General features: G+C 39.6%; 3 protein-coding genes across 4 annotated transcripts; all 3 read left to right on the plus strand.

The window, feature by feature from the left end:
• Positions 1-210: 210 nt before the first annotated feature.
• Positions 211-11,689, plus strand: brd2b (bromodomain containing 2b). Of its 2 annotated transcripts, none has more exons than XM_026316735.1 (12): positions 211-332; positions 3,167-3,455; positions 3,727-3,864; positions 4,555-4,699; positions 5,446-5,609; positions 5,860-6,372; positions 6,516-6,644; positions 6,744-6,989; positions 7,090-7,343; positions 7,485-7,801; positions 9,090-9,263; positions 9,516-11,689. In XM_026316735.1, the coding sequence occupies exons 1-12, from the start codon at positions 301-303 to the stop codon at positions 9,644-9,646; spliced, it is 2,532 nt and encodes an 843-aa protein (XP_026172520.1). In that variant the 5' UTR covers positions 211-300; the 3' UTR covers positions 9,647-11,689. The 2 variants fall into 2 exon arrangements, with proteins under 2 accessions (XP_026172520.1, XP_026172521.1); XM_026316736.1 differs by having other exon boundaries at positions 6,744-6,977.
• A 3,214-nt stretch (positions 11,690-14,903) lies between these two features.
• Positions 14,904-15,488, plus strand: LOC117152735 (DLA class II histocompatibility antigen, DR-1 beta chain-like). The gene is made up of 2 exons (XM_033325624.1): positions 14,904-14,957; positions 15,245-15,488. The coding sequence occupies exons 1-2, from the start codon at positions 14,912-14,914 to the stop codon at positions 15,439-15,441; spliced, it is 243 nt and encodes an 80-aa protein (XP_033181515.1). The 5' UTR covers positions 14,904-14,911; the 3' UTR covers positions 15,442-15,488.
• A 5,027-nt stretch (positions 15,489-20,515) lies between these two features.
• Positions 20,516-23,665, plus strand: LOC113136413 (vitelline membrane outer layer protein 1 homolog). The gene is made up of 4 exons (XM_026317233.1): positions 20,516-20,775; positions 21,658-21,770; positions 22,501-22,807; positions 23,569-23,665. The coding sequence occupies exons 1-4, from the start codon at positions 20,566-20,568 to the stop codon at positions 23,569-23,571; spliced, it is 633 nt and encodes a 210-aa protein (XP_026173018.1). The 5' UTR covers positions 20,516-20,565; the 3' UTR covers positions 23,572-23,665.
• The last annotated feature ends 3,332 nt before the right edge of the window (positions 23,666-26,997 follow it).

Raw genomic sequence — 26,997 nt, forward strand, 5'->3', positions numbered from 1 at the left:
TTTGTAATATAAATTACTTTTTGTGATATAAACATTTAAGTAATTCTGCAGTACACGATTACATCCATCCATTATGTTCAAACGGGACAGTGATGGGCGTGTGCTTTGTGTGACAGATGTCTGGTTGCAGCCAATCAGAGCGCAGAATCTGTCGGGACGTAACAGGAAGTACGCGGCACTGCCACGTGGTGGGTTTATAAAGGGGCAAACGGAAACGAGTGGACGCCATTTCATTGCGGAACTGCTAAGCGGAGTTTCGGTGGAAGAATTGGGTTGTACTAACGCTCCGCCTTCAGCCTGATGGAAGCCGCCGTCAACCCGCTTCACGACAGGTAATGACCGCAGCGTTTGTTTGAAAAAAACAAAACAAAACAAAAACTGGGAAAATCTGATGCCGCGTATCCCCGAGGGTGAACTAACGTTAAATTGTCGTCAAACCGATGCATTAACGTTTGCATTAACGTCAGCCTGCGCTAACGTTAGCGGGTCTCGAAGAGCAGACTGCGTTATCTGGCGTTTACACAAATTATTTTAGCATAAACTGCTTAACATTGTCTAAATTGTAGCTTCATCGTTAGACTCGTTACGTGAAGCCCTTTCCATTAGCATTTAGCTTCACAGGGGAGCTGCCAATGCTGCTGTTGGGTTAGCCGGCTACTCCATTCATTGCTCAGATATGGTTTTCACGGTAATCCCGCTGTTCGTGTGATTATCACGTATTAAAATCAGTTTCCAGTATTCACCTACACACAATACACACGACATTTACTGACCTGACAGCCCAGTTAGCCGTAGGATTCGTCAAGCTAATGTTAGCCCTGTTAGCTTACAGCTTTTGTGCTAATGAACACAGGTCTAGCCGCTGTGGAAAATAACTGGGGTCCGACAGGCGGGTTTGTGTTTCAGGCTGTTTGTAGAGCAGCACAGTTTGGTGAAGGGTTATTGTTTTTGCTGTTTTGACAGAGGATTGTTGTCCGTCACTGGTTTCTGTCATTGTCAGGCAGTGTTTACAAACAGTGAGGGCGGGGCGTCCACACCACGCGATCACCAGCTGCTGGTTTCACTTTCAGGCTTCGGATTAAATGATGAAGCTGCTTTGTTTCAGCACAGGGACAAGTTGATTCAGATGTCACGACTGTAACATAATGTCCTGCATTTTATCATTTTTATAAGTTTGTGTTTTTGTCATTTTCTAGGCATCATCTCGTTATTCAGTACTCCCTTGAAGGCAGCGTACTGTAGTGCTAATGTAGCCACAGTTTTTTATTACACTGGGAAAGAGCTTTTAGCAGTCAAGTAATGAAGAGTTTACCTAATGATTTCTGACTAATAAGCCAATTAGCTGCTCTGTGGCTTAAAATGTAAACTGATATGTCTGTTTAGTCTTTGTTTTGTGGCATATTTAATAATACTTAATACCTTCTATTTAATAAGTATTTTATAAGTACTTTTTGTGCACAGTTATAATTTTAAGAGCCAACAAAATAAGATATGTAATATAATACAATAATAATAAATATTTATACTATAATGATCCAGGACTTGTCCCATATATTGGTATATATAGTATCAACATTTTTATGAGTTGTAATTTTAGGATTTCATTACTTGAGAAATAACCAAAAAAAGTTAAAATAGTTGTTTCTCAAATGGCTCATGCATGTCTTAACTTAAATGCAGATAAGCCTTTGAGCCTTGGAGTTGCTTGGAATCTGACTTATGTAGAAAATCAGCTCACTGGCTTGCCACAGTTTGTGGGGCAGGTGGGTCCTGAACAGGGGGTGAGATTTAATATCTTCTAAATCTGATTTATGCTTTAGAGGAAGGCTGGAAAAAGGGATACTGGTGGTGACCTACTCGACCACAGACCTCATGGCTCGAGATCTGCACAATCTTCCCTTTTCTGTCTCTTCACTCTGTTAATTCTTCTTGGAAAACTGTCTTTTGTATTTGAAAAGTTCTTGGTGCTGGAAGTAGGGTGGACATAAGCTCTGAGTCAGGATGCCTCAGTCAAGGCCACTGACAGAGGTACTCATTAGATTAATTCCTTTTTTTATATGAACGCAATAGTCATATTTAGGCACAATACTTTAATGCTGTGAGATGTATGTTAGGCTCAGTTTTTCTTCTACATTTTAAAACATGAAAGTCATGTGCTATGAAAGTCTTTATCACGTGTCATTATTTTATCTGTTTCTATGCCATTTCTTCCTAACGAGTTAACTCTGGTGCTATATTGAGTTTAAGGTGCACAGATATTTGTTTTCTTCACTGATACTTCACCATTATTGTTGTGGCAGCACAACAGCTCATGGCCTTCCAGTTTTAGTGGTTGTGCAGTTTATTTGAGAGTACAAAAATGCAAATTATCAGATTTTTGGAAAAGTGACTATAGAATTCACTGTGAATAAGAACATCTCACTGAGCATGGCCACTGTTCACTAAAATGAAATTGTTTGAAAATACTTAAGTTTTCAGGGTGATGTCTTTTGTCCAACCAGCAGTTCAAAGCCCAGACAATACAAAAAAGAATCTGTGATGTAAAACAAGGAAAAGCATTATGTTTTTACACTTATCTGGAACTCTGACCTTTTTTGACTTAAAGGTTAATTTAAACCATTAATAATTCATCAGAGTACTTCATTTCAGATTAGCAATCTTCTGTTGGTTGCTTTCATCTTTGTCATGGGAGACATTTGCAATTCTTTGTTTTACTGGATTTTAAAACAAACATCTGTCCTATATTTATGTGCAGCTAAATGTGATTGGCATGTTATACATGACAAGGCTCTAATCATGTTTTTATGTGGGGAGGACACGTGCAGTGGTTCACAGTTTGGGAGAGCAGAACCACAGTTTGACTGGTCATGTGGGATTCATGAATGAAGCATGTACTGTATTGGTTGCACCTTGTCACATTTCCAAATTTGAAAACACTCACTTGGATGTATTGATTGGTGAATGGCCGAACAGTGAATGTTTGATTAATTAGATGACAAAGGTACTGGGGCACAGTGAATTTTTCCTCAACAGCAGGCATCTTTCCCTCTGTTATTGTTTCACAATATAAAGTGGGTTCACTGTTCTCCTTTCTTATAATCTTTTAGAAGTGTTGTAGTGTTTATGCTTTTGTCCTCCTCTTATCATCCTGGTCTGTTTCCCTCAGCTCTCTGGTTGGGTTGTCCGGTGGTGGAATGGACCAACACACCAGCTCTGGCAAACGCATTCGCAAGCCCTCCCTGTTGTACGAGGATTTTGAGAGCCCCTCTCTGCCACACACCATGCCCCAGGGGCCACCCGCCCCACCACAGCCCCCAGTCAAGGATCCCACTCGGCCAGGCCGCATGACCAACCAACTGCAGTATCTGCAGAAGACCCTTATGAAGTCTCTGTGGAGGCACCACTTTGCCTGGCCTTTCCATGAGCCTGTGGATGCCTACAGGCTTAACCTACCAGTGGGTTAAATCTTTGTGTTTCAGTTTCATTCTGAGAAGCTCTATTTATAGTTCTGCAAATGTATTACCTTGGCTCAGATGCTGATGTTTCCTGTTGGATTTGTTCCCTCTTTGTTAGATTTTGTTGAACTTCAGCTTGGCTAGTTGACAGTTTTCTCAAGTCTTTTACATACAAATATTTTAGCACCACATTAGAACAAAGTTCCTTTTGAATTGGTGTGTTTTGTAAATACATTTAAGCAAGCCCTAAAAAATGTCTCGTGTTTTTCAGGATTACCATAAAATTATTAAGCAACCCATGGATATGGGGACCATCAAAAAGCGTCTGGAGAACAACTTCTACCGTAGTGCAAGTGAGTGCATACAGGACTTCAACACAATGTTCACCAACTGCTACATCTACAACAAGGTAGGTTTAAAAAGTAATAAAAAAAAAAAAACCTTATGCATACTGTTCTTTTTTTTTTTTTTTTTTTTTTTGTCTCTAACTCTTTCCTACTAAAATGCCAGAGTACATTTTGTATTGGTGGAGCTTAGTCACAGGAGGGATAACACAGAATTATATAAAGCTGATGCAGTTGGGTTAACACTTTAAAAGGGTTGGTTTGTTTCTTAGCGTAACTACACTAAGTATCTGCAAACAAGTTCAGTAGTGAAAACTGATGTGCTTTCTCTCTATTTTTCTGTTTATTAGCAAAGGTCATCTTATACTTCGCAAACAGAAATTTGATACTTGGCTACGTTATGTTATAACAGAACTTGCTGACCTGCATAGCTTTTATCCATGGTTAAATTAAAATGTGAAGTTGATTAAGAAGCAAATGACTAACTGTGAAGAAACTTATTTTTTTTCCCAAACCAATCAGCTGAAGTATTGCCAAATCCTTTGAATATGTCGTAAACAGCTGTGTGTTATCACTCAATGACAACTGAAACGAGAATGTAGTGTTTTCATCATTTTGCATATGAGGAATTACAGCACTGATAAGTACTGTAAACTACAGTAATTGAGTATCGAAACTGAATTGTGTTACAAGGACAGTTTTACTATTAATGTGTCTTTTGTATTATACAAATCTTTTTTTGTTTCTTTGGTTAGCCAACAGATGACATTGTGCTGATGGCCCAGTCTCTAGAGAAGATCTTTCTTCAGAAAGTGGCCCAGATGCCGCAGGAGGAAGTTGAGCTCCCTCCTCCAGCGCCTCGAAACAAAAATAACAGGGGAAGGGGTCGCAAATCGGCCAGTGAGTTGTAGCTCTTTTTTAGCCTGTCATAATTGCCTATTTACACTAAACCAAACAGAGCCTGCAGAATGTTGTCAAAGTGTTCTTTTTAAAGAGCTGCACACATCCCAGTAGTAGAGGTGTGATGTACACACATTGGCGTAGCTTCAGATTCGTGGTGGGTGAACTGAGTATTGACGTACTTGCTTCATATGTCTTGTAGATTTACAACATAATTTGGACTTGAACTGAGTTATTGCTTATTCTGTACATGTTAATAAGCGTAGTGAACTGTGTTGTCAGAACATCACTCCACTTTACCTCAAACCACCTCTCCCCTTTTACAGACATCACACCTGAACCACCTCTGCTTCCATAATGAATGGTTATCAATACCCTCCCGCCCTGTGTTGAACCTCTTTATACAGAACGAAATGTTTTGCAGAGTTGGAATGAAGTTGTTTTATACTGCTGTTGTTTGTGTTTGCTCCTAGAGTCTTTTTGTTCTAACTATGCAAATTGGAGACATTTTCAGTCTCATTTTGACATTTGGTGTTGGCATTTTCATTTAATTGCAGGTCAGCAGTTAAAAAATATGAAAGTCGTCTTCTGGGAGAGAGTAAAATGAAAATGTCTCATTCATAATGGAAGTCACATAGAAGTCCCTGGATGCATCTAGTGATAACAGACTTTAAACTACTTTGTGTTATCTGTTGTTGTCTTATTCTGTGAGTTGTATTTCTAAAGTTGGAATATATTATTTCCAGCATCAAAGGCTCAGCAGGTGCCAGCAGTGTCACAGTCAGCCTACTCCCCTTCTTCTTCTGACACTGGGGAGTCCATGCTGGCCAGTTCTCCTCAGACGGTGCTGACCAAGAGCCTTCCTCCAGCCAACATCATGGTCCTGCCCCCTACACAGCCCACAACTAAGGTACATACAGCAAGACACAAAAAAGCGATTTGGCAAGTAGTTGTGAAGGCCAGATATTGATGCTAATAGAAAAAAAATTGTTGAAGCCTGGAGGTCTCTTAAAGCACACCTAATACAAATTTGATTGCCTTTGCTAAATATTTGAAGTGTTTTTGTTTCTGTACTATGTATTGAATTTCAGGTGGTAATGAATAGAATAAAGTCACAATATTGGGACTGTAGTATTTATTTATTTTTTTTCTTCCTGTAGAAGAAAGGTGTGAAACGTAAGGCTGACACTACCACCCCTTCTACCATGGGCTTGACTGTGGGCATGTCAGGTGTGGGCATGTCAGGAGGAACACACCTGGTGGGCTTAGGGAAAGGAGGACATGGGGGTCAGGTGCATGACACCTCCATGCACACACTTTCCTCTATGGGAGGCATGAGCATGGATACACCCCCTGGGCTGGGTCTCGTCAGGAGTCCTGGGGGACCTGTCCTTCTTCAGCCCATGATGGCTGGCACAGGACGCAGAGTGGGCAGCGGACGCCCCATTAAACCTCCTAAGAAAGACTTGCCTGATTCTGTCCAGCCTCAGCCTTCAAAGAAGGGGAAACTGAGCCCTCAGCTGAGGTACTGCAGTGGCCTGCTGAAGGACATGTTATCAAAGAAACATGCTGCATATGCTTGGCCTTTCTACACACCTGTAGATGCAGCTGCACTGGGGCTTCATGACTATCATGATATCATCAAATGCCCCATGGACCTCAGCACCATCAAGGTGAACTCTCATGTGTTTTTAACTTAGAAATATTACTAAGAAATGTTAAAAACAGTGATTTAAAAGTAAAAACTTCAGAATATTCAAAATGTATGTGTATCTTTATGAAACACTATAAATGTCCTTTTCTGCTTTGTCACCAGAGGAAGATGGACTGTCGTGAATACAGGGATGCTCAGCAGTTTGCCAGTGATGTCAGACTGATGTTCTCCAATTGCTACAAATACAACCCACCTGACCATGATGTTGTGGGCATGGCACGAAAGCTGCAGGTGAGATTAGCCTTTCAGACATGCAGGCTAAAGCAGAAATGCTGTGAAGATATTCTTTCAGTTCTTCATTTTAATTCCTCTCTTTGAATTGGGCCTTAGGATGTGTTTGAGTTTCGTTTTGCCAAGATGCCAGATGAACCACATATGGATCACACAACCATGTCAGTGACTGGCCACCCAACATCCTCCTCCTCGTCATCTTCCTCCTCCTCATCCTCCTCTTCCTCAACCTCTGAGAGCGAGCCCAGCAGTGAGAGTGAAGAGAGTGAAAGCAGCCCCAGTTCAGACAGCGAGGAAGAGCGAGCACATCGCTTGGCTGAGTTACAGGACCAGGTGTGTACCCAGGTAAGACACTGGTGTCCACGTGAAATGTGTTTGGAAAAATTAAGTATTTAACGGTAGCAGTTTAAAAAAGAAAAAAAAAAAAAATTTAATTCCCTCATAGCTTCGTGCTGTGCATGAGCAGCTGGCTGCCCTCTCTCAAGGCCCCATCATCAAGCCCAAGAAGAAGAAAGAGAAGAAGGACAAAAAGGAGAAGAAGAAAAAGAAGAAACTGGAGAAGAGAAGTCGAGGTGGCAGAAGCAGAGCTGGCTCTGAGGAATGGAAGATGCCTGGCAAGATGCTGAAGAGCAAATTTGCCAGAGCAGGGGGCTCCCAGGCTAAGAAAGGCCAGGGGAAGAAGAGTAACAAGAACAGCAAGTTAGTAATAAACTGGTTACCTGCATTCCAGTTAACAGATACTTTAATCTCATTGTCATATTAATATCATAAAATAGTCTGATTGCCAGTTTAGACTGTCAGGCAGCTGACAGTACTGTCCTGATGTTATCTCTTCTTCAGGAACACAAAGAAGCCATTCTACCCCCCCGTGGCCACTTCCATGCTGCCACACTATGACTCAGAGGAAGAGGAGGAGATTGTGCCCATGTCCTATGATGAAAAGCGCCAGCTGAGTCTCGACATCAACAAGCTACCAGGAGAGAAGCTGGGTCGTGTGGTCCACATCATCCAGTCCAGGGAACCTTCGCTGAGGGACACCAACCCAGAGGAGATTGAGATTGACTTCGAAACACTTAAGCCATCCACACTGAAAGAGCTGGAGCGCTACGTCATGACCTGTCTAAGGAAGAAGCCTCGTAAGCCTTACAGTGGGCAAGGTAGATGAAAGATTCACCATGCAAAAGCCACTACAATTTAGTTTAATAATGTCATGTTTGTGGCTTTGCATTTTACATGTTATTAACGTCAGTTTTTCACAGACAAAGATTATCAGTACCTGGCGTGTGGTTAACTACAGCATTAAAACAGAGCAGAGAAGGGAATTCAGATGGGATGCATGACAGTGAAGCTAATTGAAACTACAGTTAATTAACTATCAAATCTAAACCAGTGACTTTGTGCTTTGCTGAAAGGTTGGAGAGCTTTCATCAGTTTTTGTCACTACCCTGTGACCTTCATTAACCCTGACATTGACTCATTGGCTCCTTAGTGGGGGCTGGTCATAGAATGTGCTGTATTGTTTGTCACATTTTGTTGTTTTTGTTTTTTTAGTTTTTTTTTTTTTTTTTAAATTTGCCAGAATCGGAGAGACAAACTAGACTAAACAGAAAAGAAGAAGAAAAAATGAAAAAGTGTTGAGCTTGATGAGTCTGGGTATTTTACCAACTTGGAACTGGGTATTAAATAGAGCCAGGTATTGGAGTCCACCCCTAGAAGAAAGACAGTTCAGTCCTTCAACCTACTTCAAACATCAATACAAATCAGAGCAGCTGAGCTTTAGATGGACAGTTAATGCGTTTGACTTTGGTTCTGTACCAGCATCTCTTATCTTTTCCCTCCTCCCTGTCTCAGTGAGTGAAGGGCTAATTTTCATTCTAATTAAGCACTGCTAGATAAGCTCCTCAAGACCAATACATTGATGTATAAAGTTGATTAGGCTTTTGCTAAGTTAGTATGTAGAGGTGCAACATGTTGGGTAATGCATAAAACATGTAATCAGTGGCATGTCATTGAAGTTTGTTTTCCTCACTTTAATCATAATGTAATTGCTGCACTTGTTCTAAAATACTCTTCTGCTAATAACAACTAGTTATTAAGCTTTAATACAATAGTTAATGTGATGACCAATCAACTTTTTTGTACTTACATAAATGCATGCATACCTGACCTTCAAGCTGAAACTGTGGTGGGCATTTCTCAGATTTTTGTGACATTTCATAGAGCAAGCATTGAGTCACTAATTTAGAAAAATAATCAACAGATTATTCTCAAGCTCAGTGGGTTATATGGTTCTGTCCCATTACTGATTAATGTGGCACACACTTCTCCATGAAACTCCTGTGATGCCAGAGCACCCCCATTTATGATAATGTGTTAATATGCCCATCAGTGTGTTACCATGTTGATCTCATGTTTGTAACAGCCTTGTCATGTTTTCACTTGCAGCAGCAGCAGCAGCAGCAACTGCAGCAGCAACAACAGCCGTAGCCGCAGCAAAGAAAGGCAGTATTGGCAAGTCTAAAGAGGAGCTGACTCTAGAGAAGAGGCGTGAGCTGGAGAGGAGGCTGCAGGATGTTAGTGGACAGCTCAATTCTGTCAAGAAACCTACAAAGCCTAAAGGTCAGTTCCCACATCATCAGTGTATACAGATCAATGTGTTTCTATTAAGATGCAAAAACAATGTCTTAATTACTGTTCTTTTTTTTTTTTATCTGTCATTAAAATGAAGTGACAGTTCTCAAAACCATCAGATACATTTACTGTTGCAAGAAAAGCTATGTATGCTATGAGCTGAACTGTGTGAGTGTGTGTGTGTGTCAACCTGGTGCATCCAGAAAACACTTTACTCTTTACGTCCTCTTCTCTCCTCAGTTGAGAAGCCCAGCGCTGTAGAGACACACACCCAGCCCTCACGCCTCAGTGGCAGCAGCTCCAGCTCTGACTCATCTTCCTCCTCTTCTTCATCCTCATCCTCAGACAGCAGTGATTCAGACTCTGGTTGAGCTCCGTAGCACTGGCTAACACAGAAAACACTGATAACTCAGGGATTTGGGCTGGCCCAAAACATAACACACCCTGAAACAGTAGTGGGCTGAGATATTAGCAAAACAAACAAAATATACTCTAAGTGGACTTCTAAAAGGTTTTGAATGTGGGACTGAGGGATGTGAAACTGTCTCTGTGGATAATCGTCAAACCCAAACTCTAAATGCCTTGGTTTCTCCCTCTTTCCCCTTGTAAATACTTGTATAAATCTGTTTCTTTTATAAAGAAGAATTTTATGGTGATCCCCCAAAGAGGGAAACAAATTAAAAAAAAAAAAAAAACAACTATGTGGAAAGATGGGCCTTACTCCAGATGTTTTTGACTGGCCTTACGCTGTGTCCTCTGTTGTGAGGGAAGGTTTATTTATTTGTTTTCTTTACCCTCGTTTCCTCAGATGTTACTGGAAGTTGAACCAGCAACCTTGATGTTACAGGCCTTGCTTTTATAAATCTGGCCTTCTGCTGCACTTAATTTTAGATCGACCCCCAGACTCAGCGATAATAATACAGATTGTTGGTAGTGGTTAGATTGTTAAAAAAAAAAAACACACACACACTGTAATTACAAAATTTGCAGTTAAGTTGGTCACTTTGTATTGATGGCATGGCTGCACTATTCTACTAAAAACTGATCAGTCTTTTTAAGGCTGAGTACAATAACAATAGTTGAGTACTGTATGTCTCCAACATTTTGCCCAAAGGTCTTTAAGTTCAGCATTAATATTGTTTTCAGCATTTCAGGTTATCAAGTAGTACCTTAAGTGTGCACCTGTTTCTTAAGAGCTGAGCACAGGCATCTGAATGTCATCAGCTTATAATCAGAGTGTATAATTTCCATATTAATCTCCTCTACTTGTAAAGTATTGCATTCCCATTTCTTGAAAATATCTGTAGCACTTGAAAACTCAGTTAAGGTTTCTAAATGAAATCTTCTTGCTGCTCAACACGTACTGGACCAAACTGTTGACTGAATAATGCTAAAAGCTTCCCATAAAGAAACAGGAACATTTTCGTAGCCAATGCATAGTTAAAGGTGTTGTTGAATGTGCAGTGAAAGACTATATGCTTGTATATACTTAAGCTGTATTTGCTGTTGCACAAATTATTGTATTTCTGCTGTCCCCCCCCCAGTTAGTTTTTTTTTTTTTTTGGTTTTGTTTTGTTTTTATAATACTACTTCCCCTCATTTCAGTCTGATCCTGTTGTTTTCTGAAGAGCATTAACATCAGCAGTGCTGCTGAGGGTCAGGCAGCTTGCTCCCTATCAGAATTCTACTCTTTATTAAAATAGTCTATTCTGTAGAAAAAAATTCGAGTCTGGCTGTTTGGGATCAGTGGCAGTGTGATATGTTGTAATTTATATTGTACAACTTAGTATGTAATACTGAACTGAAGTTATGTGTCAACAAACAATTGACAGCTTTGATAACTGCATAGTAATCAATCGGCAACTTTTTTTTTTTTTTTTTTTTTTTATCAATCATTTTATCAGCCAATGCAATATTCGCTGTTTCTGACTCTTTTCTTTGTCACACATGGTAGTGAGCTGAGTATTTTTGAATTGATCACAACAAAATTCTAAAGATTATAACGATGAAGAACACATTCTGTATGGTCAGGCATTTTACTGGCAATCAAAAATAATTGGCAGATACGATAATGAAAAGAATTAGGTTTGTTGTCAATTAAATTATTTACCAAAAATGCTGACTGGTTCTAGCTTCTCAAATGCTGCTCTTCTTTCTGCACATTTTTCTTTTTTGTTCTTTTAGACACTTCTAATCTGGTATTATGAAACCTGTTCTTTTAAATCTTCTGAACTGTTACACCTATGAACAGGAAATCACCTTATAGCAAAATGGTGAAGAATAGGCCTTTCAAAGCACAAATGAATTTTTAACCTCGATAATATTTCCACTTGTTTTCCATGTACGTGTTGTGATTATTGCCTTTCTCCTGTAGGTGGCATCATTAGTCATGTTAAAGTTGGAACTAAGCATCAGTGTTTTTTTTTTTTGTTTTGTTTTGTTTTTTTTCTTTGTTACAAGCATTTACTGGTTTTTGGTTTAACAAAGTCATTTCAGAGTATGAATCCAGTCATGGTGTTTGTGAGGGCCAACACCTCAGTCTGATGTGTGGAGGACCTGAAGTGCAAGTTGCCGATGAATCTTTTTACAGTGCAAAAATGGAGTCAAGGTATGTTTTCAACAAAAGTGCCTGATTATCTGGAGGCATTTTGATTTAAAAAAAATGTGAGGAAAACTTAAGTTCATTGCTACATAGAAGAGACAGTAAATTATAAAAAAGTAGATACATGTTTTGGTCAGTGTATGACTTTCTGTTTAGTTCCATTATAACCAACGTACAAGTGAGTAATTGTTTGTCTGCCTATCTAATATAAATTATATTCAGTACTATGCCATTGTTCTTCCATTGAACATATTCACCAATACATGTCTACAACAGAATTCGTGGTAGTTGAGCTGCCAGTTCACTGATGGAGCCAAAAACCCCACAGCCAAAATTTTAGCAGCAATTTGAATGGTGCCTGTTGTTAACTGGTTTAAGATCTTATACTTAGTTTGAGCACAGACACCAGATGTGAACAGCTGGACTGCACATGGCACTGGTTAATGTCTTCGTGCAGGTAAGCTCTTATTTGCTTTGGACTTTCTGTCAAAGGGATGTGCCAGATGATGCTACTGAATGATGACACTGAGTAAAATGGCGATCGGCTCCTATAGGTTAACCCTGGCACCTATAAAATAGTCCCATGTCTCCCAGTCTGTGGAGCAACGGACCCCCAATCTACACTGGTATGAAATGTACTTTCAGCTACCTAAGACATGAAGGGAGACAATAAACAACCAGAGGTAGGTAAAACACTGTTACTCTTTGGCTATGACTTATGACTTATTTTTGAAATTCATTTACTGTGATCAAAGTGTGGTCTAATCTTCAATAGTGAGTTGAAATATTTGATGGAGCCAAAAACCGCACTGGTCTCTGTCATGCTGCTCACTCTGTCCTTCCAAATCTCAAATTATAGCCAATTTCTAAGAACAAAAGTCAAATCAAACTACTGTAGTGTAATGACGGCAACAATTAGCAATGTCATTAAAGTTAACGAGAGGTGTGTGTGTGCGTGCGTGTGCGTGCGTGTGTGCGTGTGTGTGCGTGCGTGCGGCTTTAGAACAGGTACCAGCAGGGAAAGTACCTGTGAGCTACAATTAGCCTCTGGATATATAATCACATTTGTATTGTCAGTACAGGTTAAGGCATCTGTCACAGTTTACTGTGTAGCTCTGCGCTGCAGGGTTTCTATTCATTAGCATGCATTCCATGATACTGGTGCTGTATGTGGGTTTCAGGTAATCTTGCTCCGATTTAAAGAAACTTACACCAGGGTCAGTTGGGGTTTGAACCTAGAAATGATGCGATACTGTTAACCACCAAGCCACTGTGCCCTACCCTGAGGCATATTTATCTAAAAAAAAAAAAAAAATGCATTCACATCAATCAATGCAAGTGTTTTTAAAAATACTCATAGCACAGAATGTTCAGGTGTAATTCAAGTGATGGACATGTGGGACTGTAGAAAATATCAGCAGGTAATATCTGGCAGGGTGTTATTGGCTCAAAATGTTGGCTTCAGGCAGCTTCAGAAAATATAAGGTATCACTTTTCAAAAAGATAGAATAAGTGTGTGTCTATTTTTTTCCCCACACCGATTACCAGAGTGTCGAGACAGCAGCGTGTGCTTGTGGTATGATCCGGGGGCTGATTGGAGTTGTCACAGGACTCTGGTTCATCGTGAAAGCCAACAAGTCCTGCCAGGTATAACACACATCTAACACCTGAAATTCAAAGTCAGACGTGTTATTGCCTTCATCTTTTTATTCTTGGTGATTTTGCTCTGGGAGTGAGATTCCTCTCTGTAGCTGTCCCAGTTACATTTTTTTATTACACCTTCAGTGTTTTATGTTGATTGTGTCTGTTTTTTCATTTACACACTGAATCCAAATGTGAACTAAAAAAAATCTTACTGCTGTAGTTTGGCATTTTGGGAAATAAGTGTTTTTGCTTTCTGGCAAAAAGTCAAATGGGAAGCTAGATATCTGCAGTAGCCAGGAGACAGTTAGCTCTGCTTAGCTGGAAACAGGGGATCAGCTAGTCTGGCACTTTTTAAAAGTACTCATTAATCAGAAAGTCTAATTGGGCTCATTTGTGGCTAACTTGTTCTGTAAAACTAAAGTACATGAAGAGAGGTTGAAAACATGAGTTCTGTGTGTTGTGCTACATGTCACAGTACATGCCAGCACATTAAAATAAAAAACAACAAATCTGTTGCAGTCCTTGCTTGTGTGATTAACCCTCCATCAGAGCCGCCTGTGGTATCACTGGCACGTTCACAAAAGTTGCCGTCAACTATCACAGCACTGACTAAGCTTTTGGGCAGATCGCTGGTCCTGCAGCGACAGGAGAGATCAGTAAATAATCCCTGTCATGTCTACTTCCTTGTGTTTTAATACAGCCACAGAATGATGATTCTCCCAGCTGTCTCTGTTCTCTGCTGGATTCATTTGGCTCAGGCCTGAATCTAATTATTTTCAAGGTGATGGATGAGATAGCTGCCACATTTTAATATGGAAGTGTGGAGGCTCTAATCGAGGAAGTTTAGATCTCAAGCAGTAACAGCATATATTTAGTGATGTAGAAATAATTCACAGCGCTAAGGCTGCAAAAGAGTAGAGAGAACAAATATAAAATGACATATAATGTACTACATTAACTGGCTTTGAATTCTGTGTAAATGTGTGATAATAAACTGACCATATCTTTGTTTTGCTCATTTAAAACTCAAGCATGACAACAAATGAGCTATGGTAAAACCTGAAGGATCTGCCTATGCACAAACATTTGTGTCTTTTATTGTAAGAGAGAGCAGGCTGCAGTTTAGTTTTTCAGCTTGAGAGGTTTTAGGAGCACGATTGAGTATGTAGGCTTTGGCATGCAGCGGAGCAGTGAACTTTGTATTTCTATGGGTTTAAAGGCTGATGGGCTTTATTTTCTCTACACTACACTAACAGGTAGGTTTTTAATGTATTCCATGTATTATGAGGACAAAAGTTCAGTGACATGTATGAAAAGTTTCAAAGCAATACAAATATTCTCTGTTTAGTACTGTTTGGGACCTGCAGCAATGATCAGAATATGTCATGAAATGGCAAACCAATCAGGTTTGGAAAATGGCCTTAAGGAAAAGTCAAGTAAGGACTGTTTGCAGATACAACACAAGGCTGTTCACTATGTTCCTGTGATTTCTAGTTTTAGAAAAGCTCAGGGAAATTTGGAAGCAAAATATTTTACGCCTACCATTGCCACTTCATTTGCATAATGAGCTTTGCTGGAAAAGGGATTCAATCTTTTGCTCCCTATATTTTAATTAAATGGCTTGAAGAAAACTGTCAGCTCCTGACTCTCCTCTACACTCTGCACAGCAGGCTTCATGTCCACCAGGTCATTTTGCTGATATTTGATCATTCTTATACTCCAGCATCTCCAATTGTCAGGGTCCATCAGACCAAGCCTGCGGACTATAGGGAGCTGTCCATGTTTGAGTGCAGCATTCTGGGGGATTTTCCCCAAGCAGTGAATGTGAGCTGGCTCAGAGATGGGATGGATGTCACCACTGATGTGTTGTATACAGACATCCTGGCCAACGGCGACTGGAGCTTCCAGTTTCACTCTTAACCTCGAGCTGAAATGGAAGAGAGGGCTGAGGGAGAGCTGCAGGGGGACCACAGCAGCCTGGAGGACAGCCTGGAGGTGGACTGGGGTAAGGATTTGTCTCAAACACACTGATGCCACTAATGTCACAACTGAAGAAGAATATATTTTAACTGCAATTCAAAATTGAGTAAAGTTTTGGCAATTAATGATAATGATAATAGGAGACCGTAGAGACTTTGGTGGTGGAGATGAGTCAGCTGGTGGAAGACTGAACTAATGACGATCCCAAATTCATGTTATATTGGATGGATGGTAAAGATGCTTGTAAGCATTAGCATCATCTTACAGCTTGAGAAAGCTGTTTGATTACCGAGGTGGTCATGTAGAGGTTTGAAATTCTATGTATCCATAGGGTTTAATTTCATGACTGACATTAATCCTCCAGATTTCAGGCACCAAGTTCTAAGTTGGATATATCCCAGCTTTCAAAAAGATTGACTCTGCATGAATATGAATGCTATTTACAGGTCAGAAACTCAAAATTACAATGATTCCAGTATGAATTTGATGTGACATTATGGTTGTGATGGAGAGGGGGTGGGTTGCAATATACCTGTAAAGTCACTTGTACAGCAGCCCCAGTTTCATTTCCACCAGACCCCTTCATTTTTATGATAAACATTAGATTCCAATACTGGGGAGTAGGCAGAGATACCTTCAGTTTCAGGTTAATGCAAGAGGAAACTTTTTTCACCCACAAATCACATCACACACCATCACTTTTTTATAGAACTTTCCTCTCAAACCTCCTTCTCTTTCCCTGTGCAGCAGCTGTTTCCACATCACCTGACCTCCTGACCTGATGCCCCTGTAGCCATAGAGGCTGTTCTTGAGTGCCGCCTGTTTTGATTCAGTTTACCTTTGCTGACTGACTGCCTGTTGGTGATCTCTATTAAGATAATTTCAGACTGAGTGACCAAATTTAAAGAGTAGCATTCAACAATGGGTCAGCTTGACAGCTGTGTTGATGTTTGGGTTTGTGTTATGTTACTGACTTTATGTGAAAGTAAAGGTGGGAAAAATATGAAGTCAGAATGTGAGATAAGAAAGTTTACCATTTTTAACTTTGTTTCATTAAATGTAAATTCAGTGGTGCAGGCAGTACCTTGCAAAAATTGTCTTGTCTCTAAACTCAGTCTCGCTTTTGTCTGTCCTAACAAACGGATAAAAAGAACATCCTGTATCTGCACCACTTATCCTACAGGCTATTTTTATTTTATACCTAAGATTAAGTATTTCCATTTATCTAAGCATTACTCCTGCTGCCTAATGACCACTCATTTATACTGAAAATTACATGTATATGAACTAAGGGATTAAGCTGTTAAAGCATTTTCAGCCACTTCTAAAAGCATTTTTGTCTCCAGGGCTCACTTTCAGGTTGGTGCTAACTTTATCTTCATCTCACCTGATTAATCGGATAATTATGTGATCTATTACGGGAAACGTGAGCAAATGAACATATTCAATATTTGTCTCACGTAGACACTCTTGCAGTGGATGCTAAAAATCTAAAAAAGACACTGGGGATTTTCTTGTTTAGTGGCTTCCCTGCAGCTGCTTGTGAAGCTTTTTACCGTTGGTGGTGTGTTGACATCAGTGTCCATAGTATGAAACCGCAGTTTTTTTGTGCAGTGTCCATTGTTTTCTAAGAGACGTGACTTAGACCAAAATGTGAAAATGGATGTAGTTATGAAATAAAACAAGTCTTAGGGTTTTACAGCATTTTCTTTTGATGTGTTTTGAGTATAGCCCATTAGCAGACAAGGACAAACATCTGCATGTCTTTCAGAATTATAGTTCTTTTTGGTTAAACACGTCAGTATTTTAACAGAAGGCAGCTGTGATGCTAACATGAATAATGCATAATAAAGTAAAACTCACAGTTCTGCTGAAGACAATGGTGACAAGTGTTTCAAATGTGTCCCCCTCAGCTTTCTTCAGCACAGCAACTCTTCATCACCACAAATCCATCATCCCACAAAAACGGAAAAACGTCCTTCTTAACCTGCAGTCCGCCTCCAGAAAAGAAACAGTTTTTTTTCTCCGCATCGTGGGAAGGTGGCATGCTGTTGTTTTACTATGAGACTGGCCTCACTTCAAAGAAGTGGCAGAAATTAAATTAAAAACATTTAACTTACTATGACAAACGTTTAACACTTTTGACTTAAATTTATTGATTTACTTACCTGGTCATTTATACTATATAACTAAGTACATTTCTGTGCAGTGTCACTTATGTGTGAGATTAAAAATTGTACTTTCTTCCAATACCTGCATAGTTTTTACCTTGGAGTGTAGAATTATAAGCAAGCAGGTTGGACAGACTATGATTTAAAAAAATAGACACACAGTACGACTTCGGTGCATCAAAGGCGAGTACACCTGTGGTAGCTGCAACAGATGCACCTCTAGCTGTTATTTCCAGGTGAGGCTAATTGCTTGTATACCAAAGCTTTCTCAGTTTAGGCCCCGGCTGTGTCAGTTTGTAACCTGACATCAGTGCACAGCATGTAGAGAAGACAACATTTATAGATCAAGCTATGAATATGACTTTATATACCAAAAGAAATGAATAAAAAAAGACTTCCAGTCTCAAGAAGCTTGGCAGGAGAGGAATGACCTGGCCAAGTATAGGCCCTGACTTGAATCCAGTCGAGCTCCTTTGGAGTATTTTAAAAATGAAAGTAGAGCAACAAACCCCCTCCAGCAAAGAGCAGCTGAAAAGAATCATGTGTGGAGAACCGAGCTCCACAGACTTGTACAAGACTAATATCATCCATGGCCAAAAGGATCAATCTGTCATCATAAATAAAGGCACACATACAAAATATTAAAATAAAAAGCACTGAATCACATTAATAAAGGCTGTTCTGTCTTTTTCTGCAACTGGTTCTTAAATATGGACCTGGCATTCACTGGCTTTTTTATTCTTTGATTTGCCTAAAACATTGGATTAAATGGGCAGGAGACATTTTAGTGGTATTTGCTGGAGCTGCACTCAGTTTTGCTGAGTGCTATATCTTCCTCTTACTATGTGGTGATCTAAATGCTGTGGCAAAGATTTGACCACACTGCCAGTGCATAAAAAAAGCTGATTTAAATCTGCTCTAGTCAGTTTTTTTTATATCAACAATAGATCACATGACAACTTGTAAATGCAGTGATCTGTTTATATTTATGAACCCACTGATAGAAAAATTACTTTTGTGGTTCATGGCTCTATTTGCTCCTGCTGAAAAAGGTGTAAAGTCCATGACAATCCTGCCAGCACCAAACAAACAAAGTGAAGCATTTAGCATTTAGCTATGGACTTATATCTGGTGTTATCCAGATATTTCCAAACACAGTTAAACACACCAACACATCTACAGCCCCTTAAATGTGGTATTTGCAAGTTTAAAGAGATAAAGAGTTAAATGGCATAATCAGCCTTGAAACCCACCATGTGTAATCTGTATGTATCTGCAGATTATAACCTCTTCCTCAGGTTGTGTCACATCCCCAGATTCCCCAGGCATTATACCAAGAACATGACCTGAATGTTCTCAGTGGTTGCTGCTGTACAACACTGTTGTTGGTATTATCTAATGCAATATGGCCAAACACGTTTGTTTATTTGTTTTCATTCCCTTACACTGACATACTATAGTTCCTGGAGAATTATCCTAAGCATAACTCTGACCCTGGCACCCGCTGACCGTGAGGCACACTACTAATGATGTGTCCCACAAATTGACAGAAGAAATGGATTAGGGGATGTCTTCCCGTAGCTGACCCACAGCCTCCTGTGGGCTGTGGATGGACACTGCCAACCTTTCTAACGTCCAAATCCTCTAATTGAAACCCAAAAACCCTTTCCTAACCCTAACCACCCAGACTGGATGCCTAACCCTATCTGATCTCTCCAAACAAGTAACCCTAACCTGGCACTATTCCCTAAGCACTACACTAAGCATTGGATTTCAATACCTAACCCCATCCAATCATACCCAACACATACCCCTAACCTGAATCACTTAGTGTTCAGGATGCCTAGCCCTAACTGATCTGTCAGCCCAATTAACCCTACTCACCACCTATCCCCAGTCTTAACCATTCAATTTGCTTTACCAACCTCTTTCATCTCAAACAAACTTAATCTAACCCTACACAGGCACAAAGGATATTTAACCTTAAACCAAGCCAATACTCTGATCTCAAAACATCCAGTCACCTCTTTTCCACTGACTAAATGGTACAATGTGTCAGGGAAATGCAATGATATGCCAGGACATACATTAGCTTTGGCTCTATCTCAAACCACTTTGAATCATACAGAGCAAGCAGAGTCATAGAGATAGAACTACTCCACCTAACCCTGACCTACATCAATGATTTACATGGTGGGCACAATTTAGGCAAGTCCAGATAAATGAGTAATACCAGCCCATTTGAAGAGATCGCCAACCCTCAGGTTCTAAAAGTGTTAAAACCATCCATTCTTTAAAAATGACTTGTCCTATACATGCAGTTCATGTTAGAGTTGATCATGGGTTAAAACATGAATTTCATTGTGTGAAGATGAATGTGTGCATGCACCGATAACTTCACCAGTGACAACCTTATCTGAGGATAGGCCTGCTCTTCTTAATTCAGTAAAATCAGTTTTCTTAGCTTTTGTCTGACAACAGTGATAAGGATAGATGTCTGACCACATCCAATGCAAACTCTAAAGCATCCAATATTCATCCTAATCCCTTATCAATGGCCCATCACTTTTCAGTCTATATGTTACTAGCAGGAAAGAACAATCCTGGCAACATCACATGCAGAAATGTTAAAGTCCTTTCACATTCACAGCATGTTGTGGTGTTAAAAACACACGACTTGTAGAAAACTTGTTCCTTTGAACTTCAGTGAGAAAACCATTTTCTTTTCCCCAACTCCATCTGTTCATTCCCACGCCAGTGTGTGACTGGGTAAATGATTCATACTGATATGAATGGTTTATTCTGGAATTGACAGGGAAACTATAAAAGCTTCCAGTCTGAACCCCTGATTAGTTGGCATTTCAGAGTGAAACACTGACTCCCTGCTGTCAATATGGCAAGTGTGCTCACTGTTTTGGCCATGCTGGCTGTGCTGTCCGGTGGGCTGTGTGAGGAGAAAGCCTTTCTGCAGCGAGCTGGTGTGGCCTTTAACAACAGACAGTATAGGTCTCTGCTTACTGTGAACAACGGAGAGGTGTTTGGAACCTGGACCTGGCCAGAGATGTGTCCTGACAAGTTCCTTGCTGTTGGCTTCAGTATCAGGGTAATGACACAGACCCATGTATCATATACATTTAAACTGATTTAAACTAAGCAGGTAAGGCAAATAAATATTTCCAAACATTAATTTTCTGCTATGTGTTTCCAACTCATGTTCACTTTGTTAAAAAAAACAAATACCAAACACCATCAACAGCTACAGATACTGTATCAAAAGGTCCTCACTTTGAAAGCCTTAGAAATGAACTAATGGAGGGCAGGACATGCTCAGACTCATATACAACTTAATATTCTTCTATATACATGTATGGTATTATGTTTTTTAATTTCCTGATTTACCTGTTAATGTTGCCTATTTAAAATATTTGCATTTACATATACTATATATACATATTGTTTTCTTTTTGTCTCTTGTCATATTTTGATCTGGTTTGTGCTGCTCTTCTTCACTCTGTTGACATGTGATGGATCTTCACCTGGCCTCAAGTTGATGGCATTTATTTACAACTGTCATGATTAGTTTAAACGTCATTCAGGTGATTAAGTAATGAAGCAAAGGTAGAGATAATGAGAACTATTTGCCAATTTGTAAAAACAGATCACAGGTATGAGCATCTGTTTCCATTCACCTCTAGGGCTCCTTCAGTTTAGTGAATTTTTCAAGTCACACATCTTTTTGATACTGTGTGTGTGTGTGTGTGTGTGTGTGTGTGTGTGTGTGTGTGTTAGTCTCAGTAACAGATAGACACTGAAGAGAGAAATACCTCTTCTTGTTTCAACACAGTCTCAGAGTAAAACAAAGCCTATTAACAATCTGTTTTTTAACCTGACATAAACCTTCACATTAAGTTTGCTGAGAATTAGATAAAAAGCTGGACTGACCAAAGCTGATAGTGATTTGGAGAAATGTTATCTGCTTCCACAGGTGGAGTCCAAACAGTATGGGGGGGATGACACCGCCCTGAATGGGATCCGCCTCATCTGTGCCAAAGACGGGAACCGAAGCTTCCTGTACTCTGTTGAATCCCACACTGGCTAGTACGTAGCCCTCATGGCACCTCGTTCTAATACAGCAGCTGCTTTAAGCAGTAGCTAATAATTAATGGTTAAGAACTGCTGTAGCTCAGTTATATGCTAATGATAAATCCTTTGATGGGCGTTTATCCTGTTTTCACTTTGGCAATGACACATTTATAAAATGTCGGTAGCTTTAGTTCTAAAAGTAAACAAGTATTAGTTTTAATGATCAACCACATTTGGTTTTGAATATTAGATAAACTGTCCTGTCACATCTGCGTGTGCTTTGTTTGTTCAGCTAGTGAGAAAATGCAGCTGGACATTTTGAGTTCAGTGCGGCAGGAACTCTAATCCTGGGCACTAATGGACATCAATAGAAATACTTCCTCCACCCTCTATGAGCATGTCTGCCATTTTCTCTGAAATGTTTTTATTGATGTTTTTATTTATGCTGCTGTTTGTTGCTGTTACCAGATTCACCTTGTGAGAGATCCTTGATCTCACTGAGACAAACTTGGCTGTTCTAAAAAAGGTGAACTGAGCATTAAATATTTAAAATAGACACTTTGAAAGCAACAGGAGTCTGGAGACTGGCAGATTCTCATGTTTAGAGTGGAAATCAAAGCACTATTTCTGCCATGATTGCAAATTACATGTTCAGTTGTTGAAATGTCCTTACTTCCCTCCAGGTTTTCTGATCCACAGCTTGAATCTTTAAATTCATATTTTTTTCCCCTGTTCTTCTGTCCAGCTTTGGTTACTGGTCCCAGCCTCAGTACTGCCCCAGCGGTGTTCTGACTGCTTTCCAGATTCGTGTGGAGCCACATAAGGGTCTGTTTGGTGACGACACGGCTGTCAACAACATCAAGTTCCGCTGCAGCAGCAACCCGACGCTGGAGGGGCCCGGTATGGACTGGGGAGAATACGGACACTGGAGCCAGGAGTGTCAGGATGGAGGAATCTGTGGCATCGAGACCAAGATGGAGGAATACCAGTACGGCCTGGACGACTCCACCCTCAATGACGTGCGCTTCCATTGCTGCAGCAGGTCTCAGCAGGTAAGATGGAGGGTTAAATGATAAAAACCACAGACAGAGTGATGTGGTTTACTTGGACTCTAAATGGATTTATTTTAGCTTATTGCAGTGAAAGAGAACTGTTTTATTCCAGACTGTGTTTCCCCAAGTCATACCAGATTTACCTGAAGTTGTTGGAGGCACTGCCACTAAAAGTTGAGACCCCATTCTCTAATCCTAAACTTAATCTGCAGAAAAATGCAAGAAGCCAGTAACAAGTGGCAACAAAAACATGACTGTTCCTCAGGAAAAATCACCAAATGTGTGTTTTTAGTGCTTTCACACCCTCAGCCAATCAAGTGACTGCGTGAAGTCTTCATTAAATTTCAGTGTATTTCTGCAAGATGTCATTTTTATTTAAAAAATGCCAGAGGAAGTGACAGATAAAATCATGTCTACAGCTCATGTGCGTAGCTTTAATATTAGGACTACTAGAACTTTTGACATGATAAACTGCAGATAAGAAAATATTCCCAACTCAAAAGGTCCAGATTTGGAATTTTAGAATCAGCATCTTCATCAGCAGATGAAGCTCATGATTTGTCACTTTTCCCGAGCATGTTAAATACTGACTTGCTACTAAATGAAAGGTGAAGTTGAACCTGCTTCAATCTATTTTCCTACCCTTTGCAAAGATGACCCTATGAAATGAGTAAGAATTTCATATATTCTCTGTATACGCAACATTTTGTCACAAGCATTAATCGCAGTTCATTATTTGTGCTTTATGTTTTTACTGACAGTGATCTGCAGGTGAGAGGCTTCATGCAGTTCATCTCTAACACTTCGAGCTCAAAGATTACAAAAAATAAAACATTTGTCTTGATTGTTGCAGTCACAGTAATGCCTGACCTGATGTGTCTCATATAATTTGAATTTCTTCCTTTTAACGAGCATAAATATGTATTAATCAAAGTTTACAGGTATTTGCAAAAACATCCAACTCTCAAAACAAGTATCATGTTCAGCAGCAGCAGTAAGAGAAAGATGAAGGAGCTCAGGAAGAGCCCTCTTCTGAAGAGCCACATCACCTGCTCACCTCATCAGCAGGAGCACAGCAGGTTTTCATATCCTGTCTAATGAACCAATGAGCTCACAGCAAAGTCATGATAAGCACAAAACACAAAACGGATTCGCTGATGCAGGCATTTCCCAGAATTCCTGCTGGATTTGAGGCAATTAAGAAATGACAAGTTGGGTCAGGGAGTGGGGGGTGGTAGTTGGGGTGGGGGATATTAATTAATTTACAGTTTAAGGCCTGACAAAGGTTGATAAGACACTGACTGGCACATAGAGGTAATTGTGTTAATTAATCGGTGAGCAGTTAATCTGCTAACAAAGAGTATGTGCAGAGGTTTGAGGGGAGAACAAGAGGACGTTATCAAATGTAACAGTAATGAATTTCAGAAGATTTTGCAAGTGGAGTCAAAGAGGGACTTTAACAAACAGCTACAGAGAAACATGCCTGTTATAGAAATGCATACACTCATGCTGACCTCATATCTAAATTCAAAGTGTACTTATTAGAGTTTGATGTTCAAGTGTCCTTGTTGTTCTGCTTAGATATGTTACTTTACAGTCAGCAGGAGAACGATTGACAAGTGAAAGCTGAGTGCAGACTTAGTTCATTTGAAGTTAATGTAAAAAAAACATCCCATCCATCGTGTTTTGGTTTAAATAAAATGTCTAATAAATACAAACAAATTCTTACTGACATTCTGAGAGAACAAGGTCCTCTTTGTATGTTTATTATATCTGAACAACAAACCTAAATAATGCACAAGTGACAGTCATTATGAATTCATGCTGTGCAGCCAAACATTGTTCAAACCAGCACTTCAGATTAGTCAATTAAAGTTTCCAGTGATAACAGAAATGTTAGTGAGACTGTGGAAAATCTGTATAAAATGATGCAGACTTTCATTTAAATAATTCACTCTAAACATCATTAAACCTGAATGAAGAGCTGAAAGAAACTAATACAAAATATATGTGATACTGCCTGACATTGTGAAATAAAATTATTTAATAATTGTATACTACGTCCACAAAAATAAGTAGAAGAAGCTTCAGTACCCTCACTTTAAGTTAAGCTCCAAAAATGCTGGATCCTACATTTTCCATAATGCAAATAATCCTTGATTAGACCTAATTTCATGCTTCCAGTGTTCATGTCAGTAATTTGAGCTCAAGTCCAATTCAAAAATGTTCCTGATTTCTCAGACCTAAGAAAGCTACAGCAGACATAATGGAGCTGTTTTCACAGGCTGAGTGGTGCTTCTTATGACAAGTAGAGTGACCCTTTAAAACAGGGGCGTGACACTTATGGAGGGGGGGGAAGAGAGAAACACATTGATATTTATAACTCCACAATAAAGTTGTTGTATAATGACATGATTTGGAGAAGCTGGGACCTTCGCATTTGTTCCAGTTGATTAATCTGTGACAGCGCCTCTGACACTGTATTCTGTCCTCAGGGCTGCAGGCCTGCTGAAGTTTAATCAGCAGCGTGTGACACACCTGAGCCCTTTGCATATGAGCCAGAGCAGCAGTCGGCTGTGCCAGATATCTTTGGCCTCTGTGTTGTTACAGCAAATATTAATCCACTTCTTACACCACTGACTTTAATATTCCTCTTACTATTTGTTTATATTGTTAATTACTTATTGTAAACAACTTTTAGTATACCCATCTGACTCCCTTTTGTGCTAAAAGATGTGCTCAGGTCTTTTAACAAAATATAATTAAACAGTACAGATTATGAAAAAATAATTAAAGCTTTGTAATAGATATAAAATAATTAAATCTTAGTAATAGAATATATTTAGGATTATAGTACCTAAATTGAATTATTTAGTGAGTAATTCAATTTTCTATTTTTATTGTGAAACTCAGAAATGAACTAAAGTTATCAATTAAATGTAATGAAGTAAAAAGTACAATTTAATTTCAAATGACATTGAGTATAAAGTAGCACAAAATGGAAAAGCTCAGTTCAAGTTTCTTAAAGTTATACACACATGCATGAGTAAATGTTTTTTTTTCTACCATTGTAAACCAAATATTAACTGATTACTCATTTCAGCACTAAATCAACCTGAGCAGCAGAGGAGCACTTGAGGCAGTGAATATCCAGTAGATGGCAGTGTTGTGTTAAAGTAGGACTTTCACATGTCTCCACAACACCAGTGACTTTTATGGCAGCACACATTCAATATAAACATCCTAGACTGATTTTATGGGTGCAATGAATTCTAGATCAATCATTTCAACAATGTTCAACACCTGGCACAACCAAGCAGTTCCACCTCTTAGTGCACCCCAGAAGCCCTGTGGGCACAAAGGCCTAAAATCTGCACTGAATCAATGTCAGCCTGAGCCTGAATGCTGTTACAGCATGCTATACTGCCAGCATGAAAACAAGGGAACTTCATTATTCTAAACATGCTGCTCTCAGCAATTTGTTGCGTAGCATTACCCCTGAGTCATAGAGTGGAACCTGGGGGATGTAACACCCCAGGTCGTAAGTTTAATATCCAAACCACAGGCCCAATGTGTTTCTGACCAGCTTAGTGGCTTTCCAATGGTCCCCAGTCTGCCTCAAGAGCCATTAACGCCTCCTGCGGTGAACTCAATGGATATGGTGTTGAAGGCATAGCCCTCTTCTTAATGACCCTACACTCCCCTGGGCTCCAAGCTCATAAATTTTAGCCTAGATCACACTGGCTGCGTTGACTCAACTGTAAGTATAGTTCAGTTCATAAACACCATAGGGTTATTGTGATGTGTGACTGCCTGGGATTTTATGTGAAATATTGATGCATAATAGACAGTTTTGGGACTGAATTGCATTGTTTTGATGTAAGGGCACAATGAATGGTATTGTTGTAATGTCTGGGTGCAATAACTATAAAGTTGATCTATTCTAAGGTTCCCACAGTAATGAAGGTAATAACCAGATGGAGCAGATTTTTAAAAACAAGAGAGAGAGAGATTCTTCTCTTAGGAAAACAATGATTTGGGTCTATGACTCTCATTTCCCTGCTGCATTCTGCTTCTTTTTGGATTGGTTTTGTACGTTCAGTGGACTGATAGTCATTTTATCTTTCCTTTCTCTGCTCCTGCAAGAGCAGCATGGACTGTCCTTGCATAAAGCCACCCATTTCTAATAG

This window comes from Mastacembelus armatus, chromosome 16, assembly GCF_900324485.2.
Source record: "Mastacembelus armatus chromosome 16, fMasArm1.2, whole genome shotgun sequence".
Taxonomy (NCBI): Eukaryota; Metazoa; Chordata; class Actinopteri; order Synbranchiformes; family Mastacembelidae; genus Mastacembelus; species Mastacembelus armatus.

Bases quoted from the DNA above. Each gene is read 5' to 3' on its own strand.
- LOC117152735 (XM_033325624.1), top strand. From the start codon at position 14,912: ATGGCAAACCAATCAGGTTTGGAAAATGGCCTTAAGGAAAAGTCAA. The intron at 14,958-15,244 runs GTAAGGACTGTT...CTTATACTCCAG, and splicing joins TGGCCTTAAGGAAAAGTCAA to CATCTCCAATTGTCAGGGTC.
- LOC113136413 (XM_026317233.1), top strand. From the start codon at position 20,566: ATGGCAAGTGTGCTCACTGTTTTGGCCATGCTGGCTGTGCTGTCCGGT. The intron at 20,776-21,657 runs GTAATGACACAG...CTGCTTCCACAG, and splicing joins CTGTTGGCTTCAGTATCAGG to GTGGAGTCCAAACAGTATGG. The intron at 21,771-22,500 runs GTACGTAGCCCT...TCTTCTGTCCAG, and splicing joins GTTGAATCCCACACTGGCTA to CTTTGGTTACTGGTCCCAGC.
- brd2b (XM_026316735.1), top strand. From the start codon at position 301: ATGGAAGCCGCCGTCAACCCGCTTCACGACAG. The intron at 6,645-6,743 runs GTGAGATTAGCC...ATTGGGCCTTAG, and splicing joins GCATGGCACGAAAGCTGCAG to GATGTGTTTGAGTTTCGTTT. The intron at 7,344-7,484 runs GTTAGTAATAAA...TCTCTTCTTCAG, and splicing joins AAGAGTAACAAGAACAGCAA to GAACACAAAGAAGCCATTCT.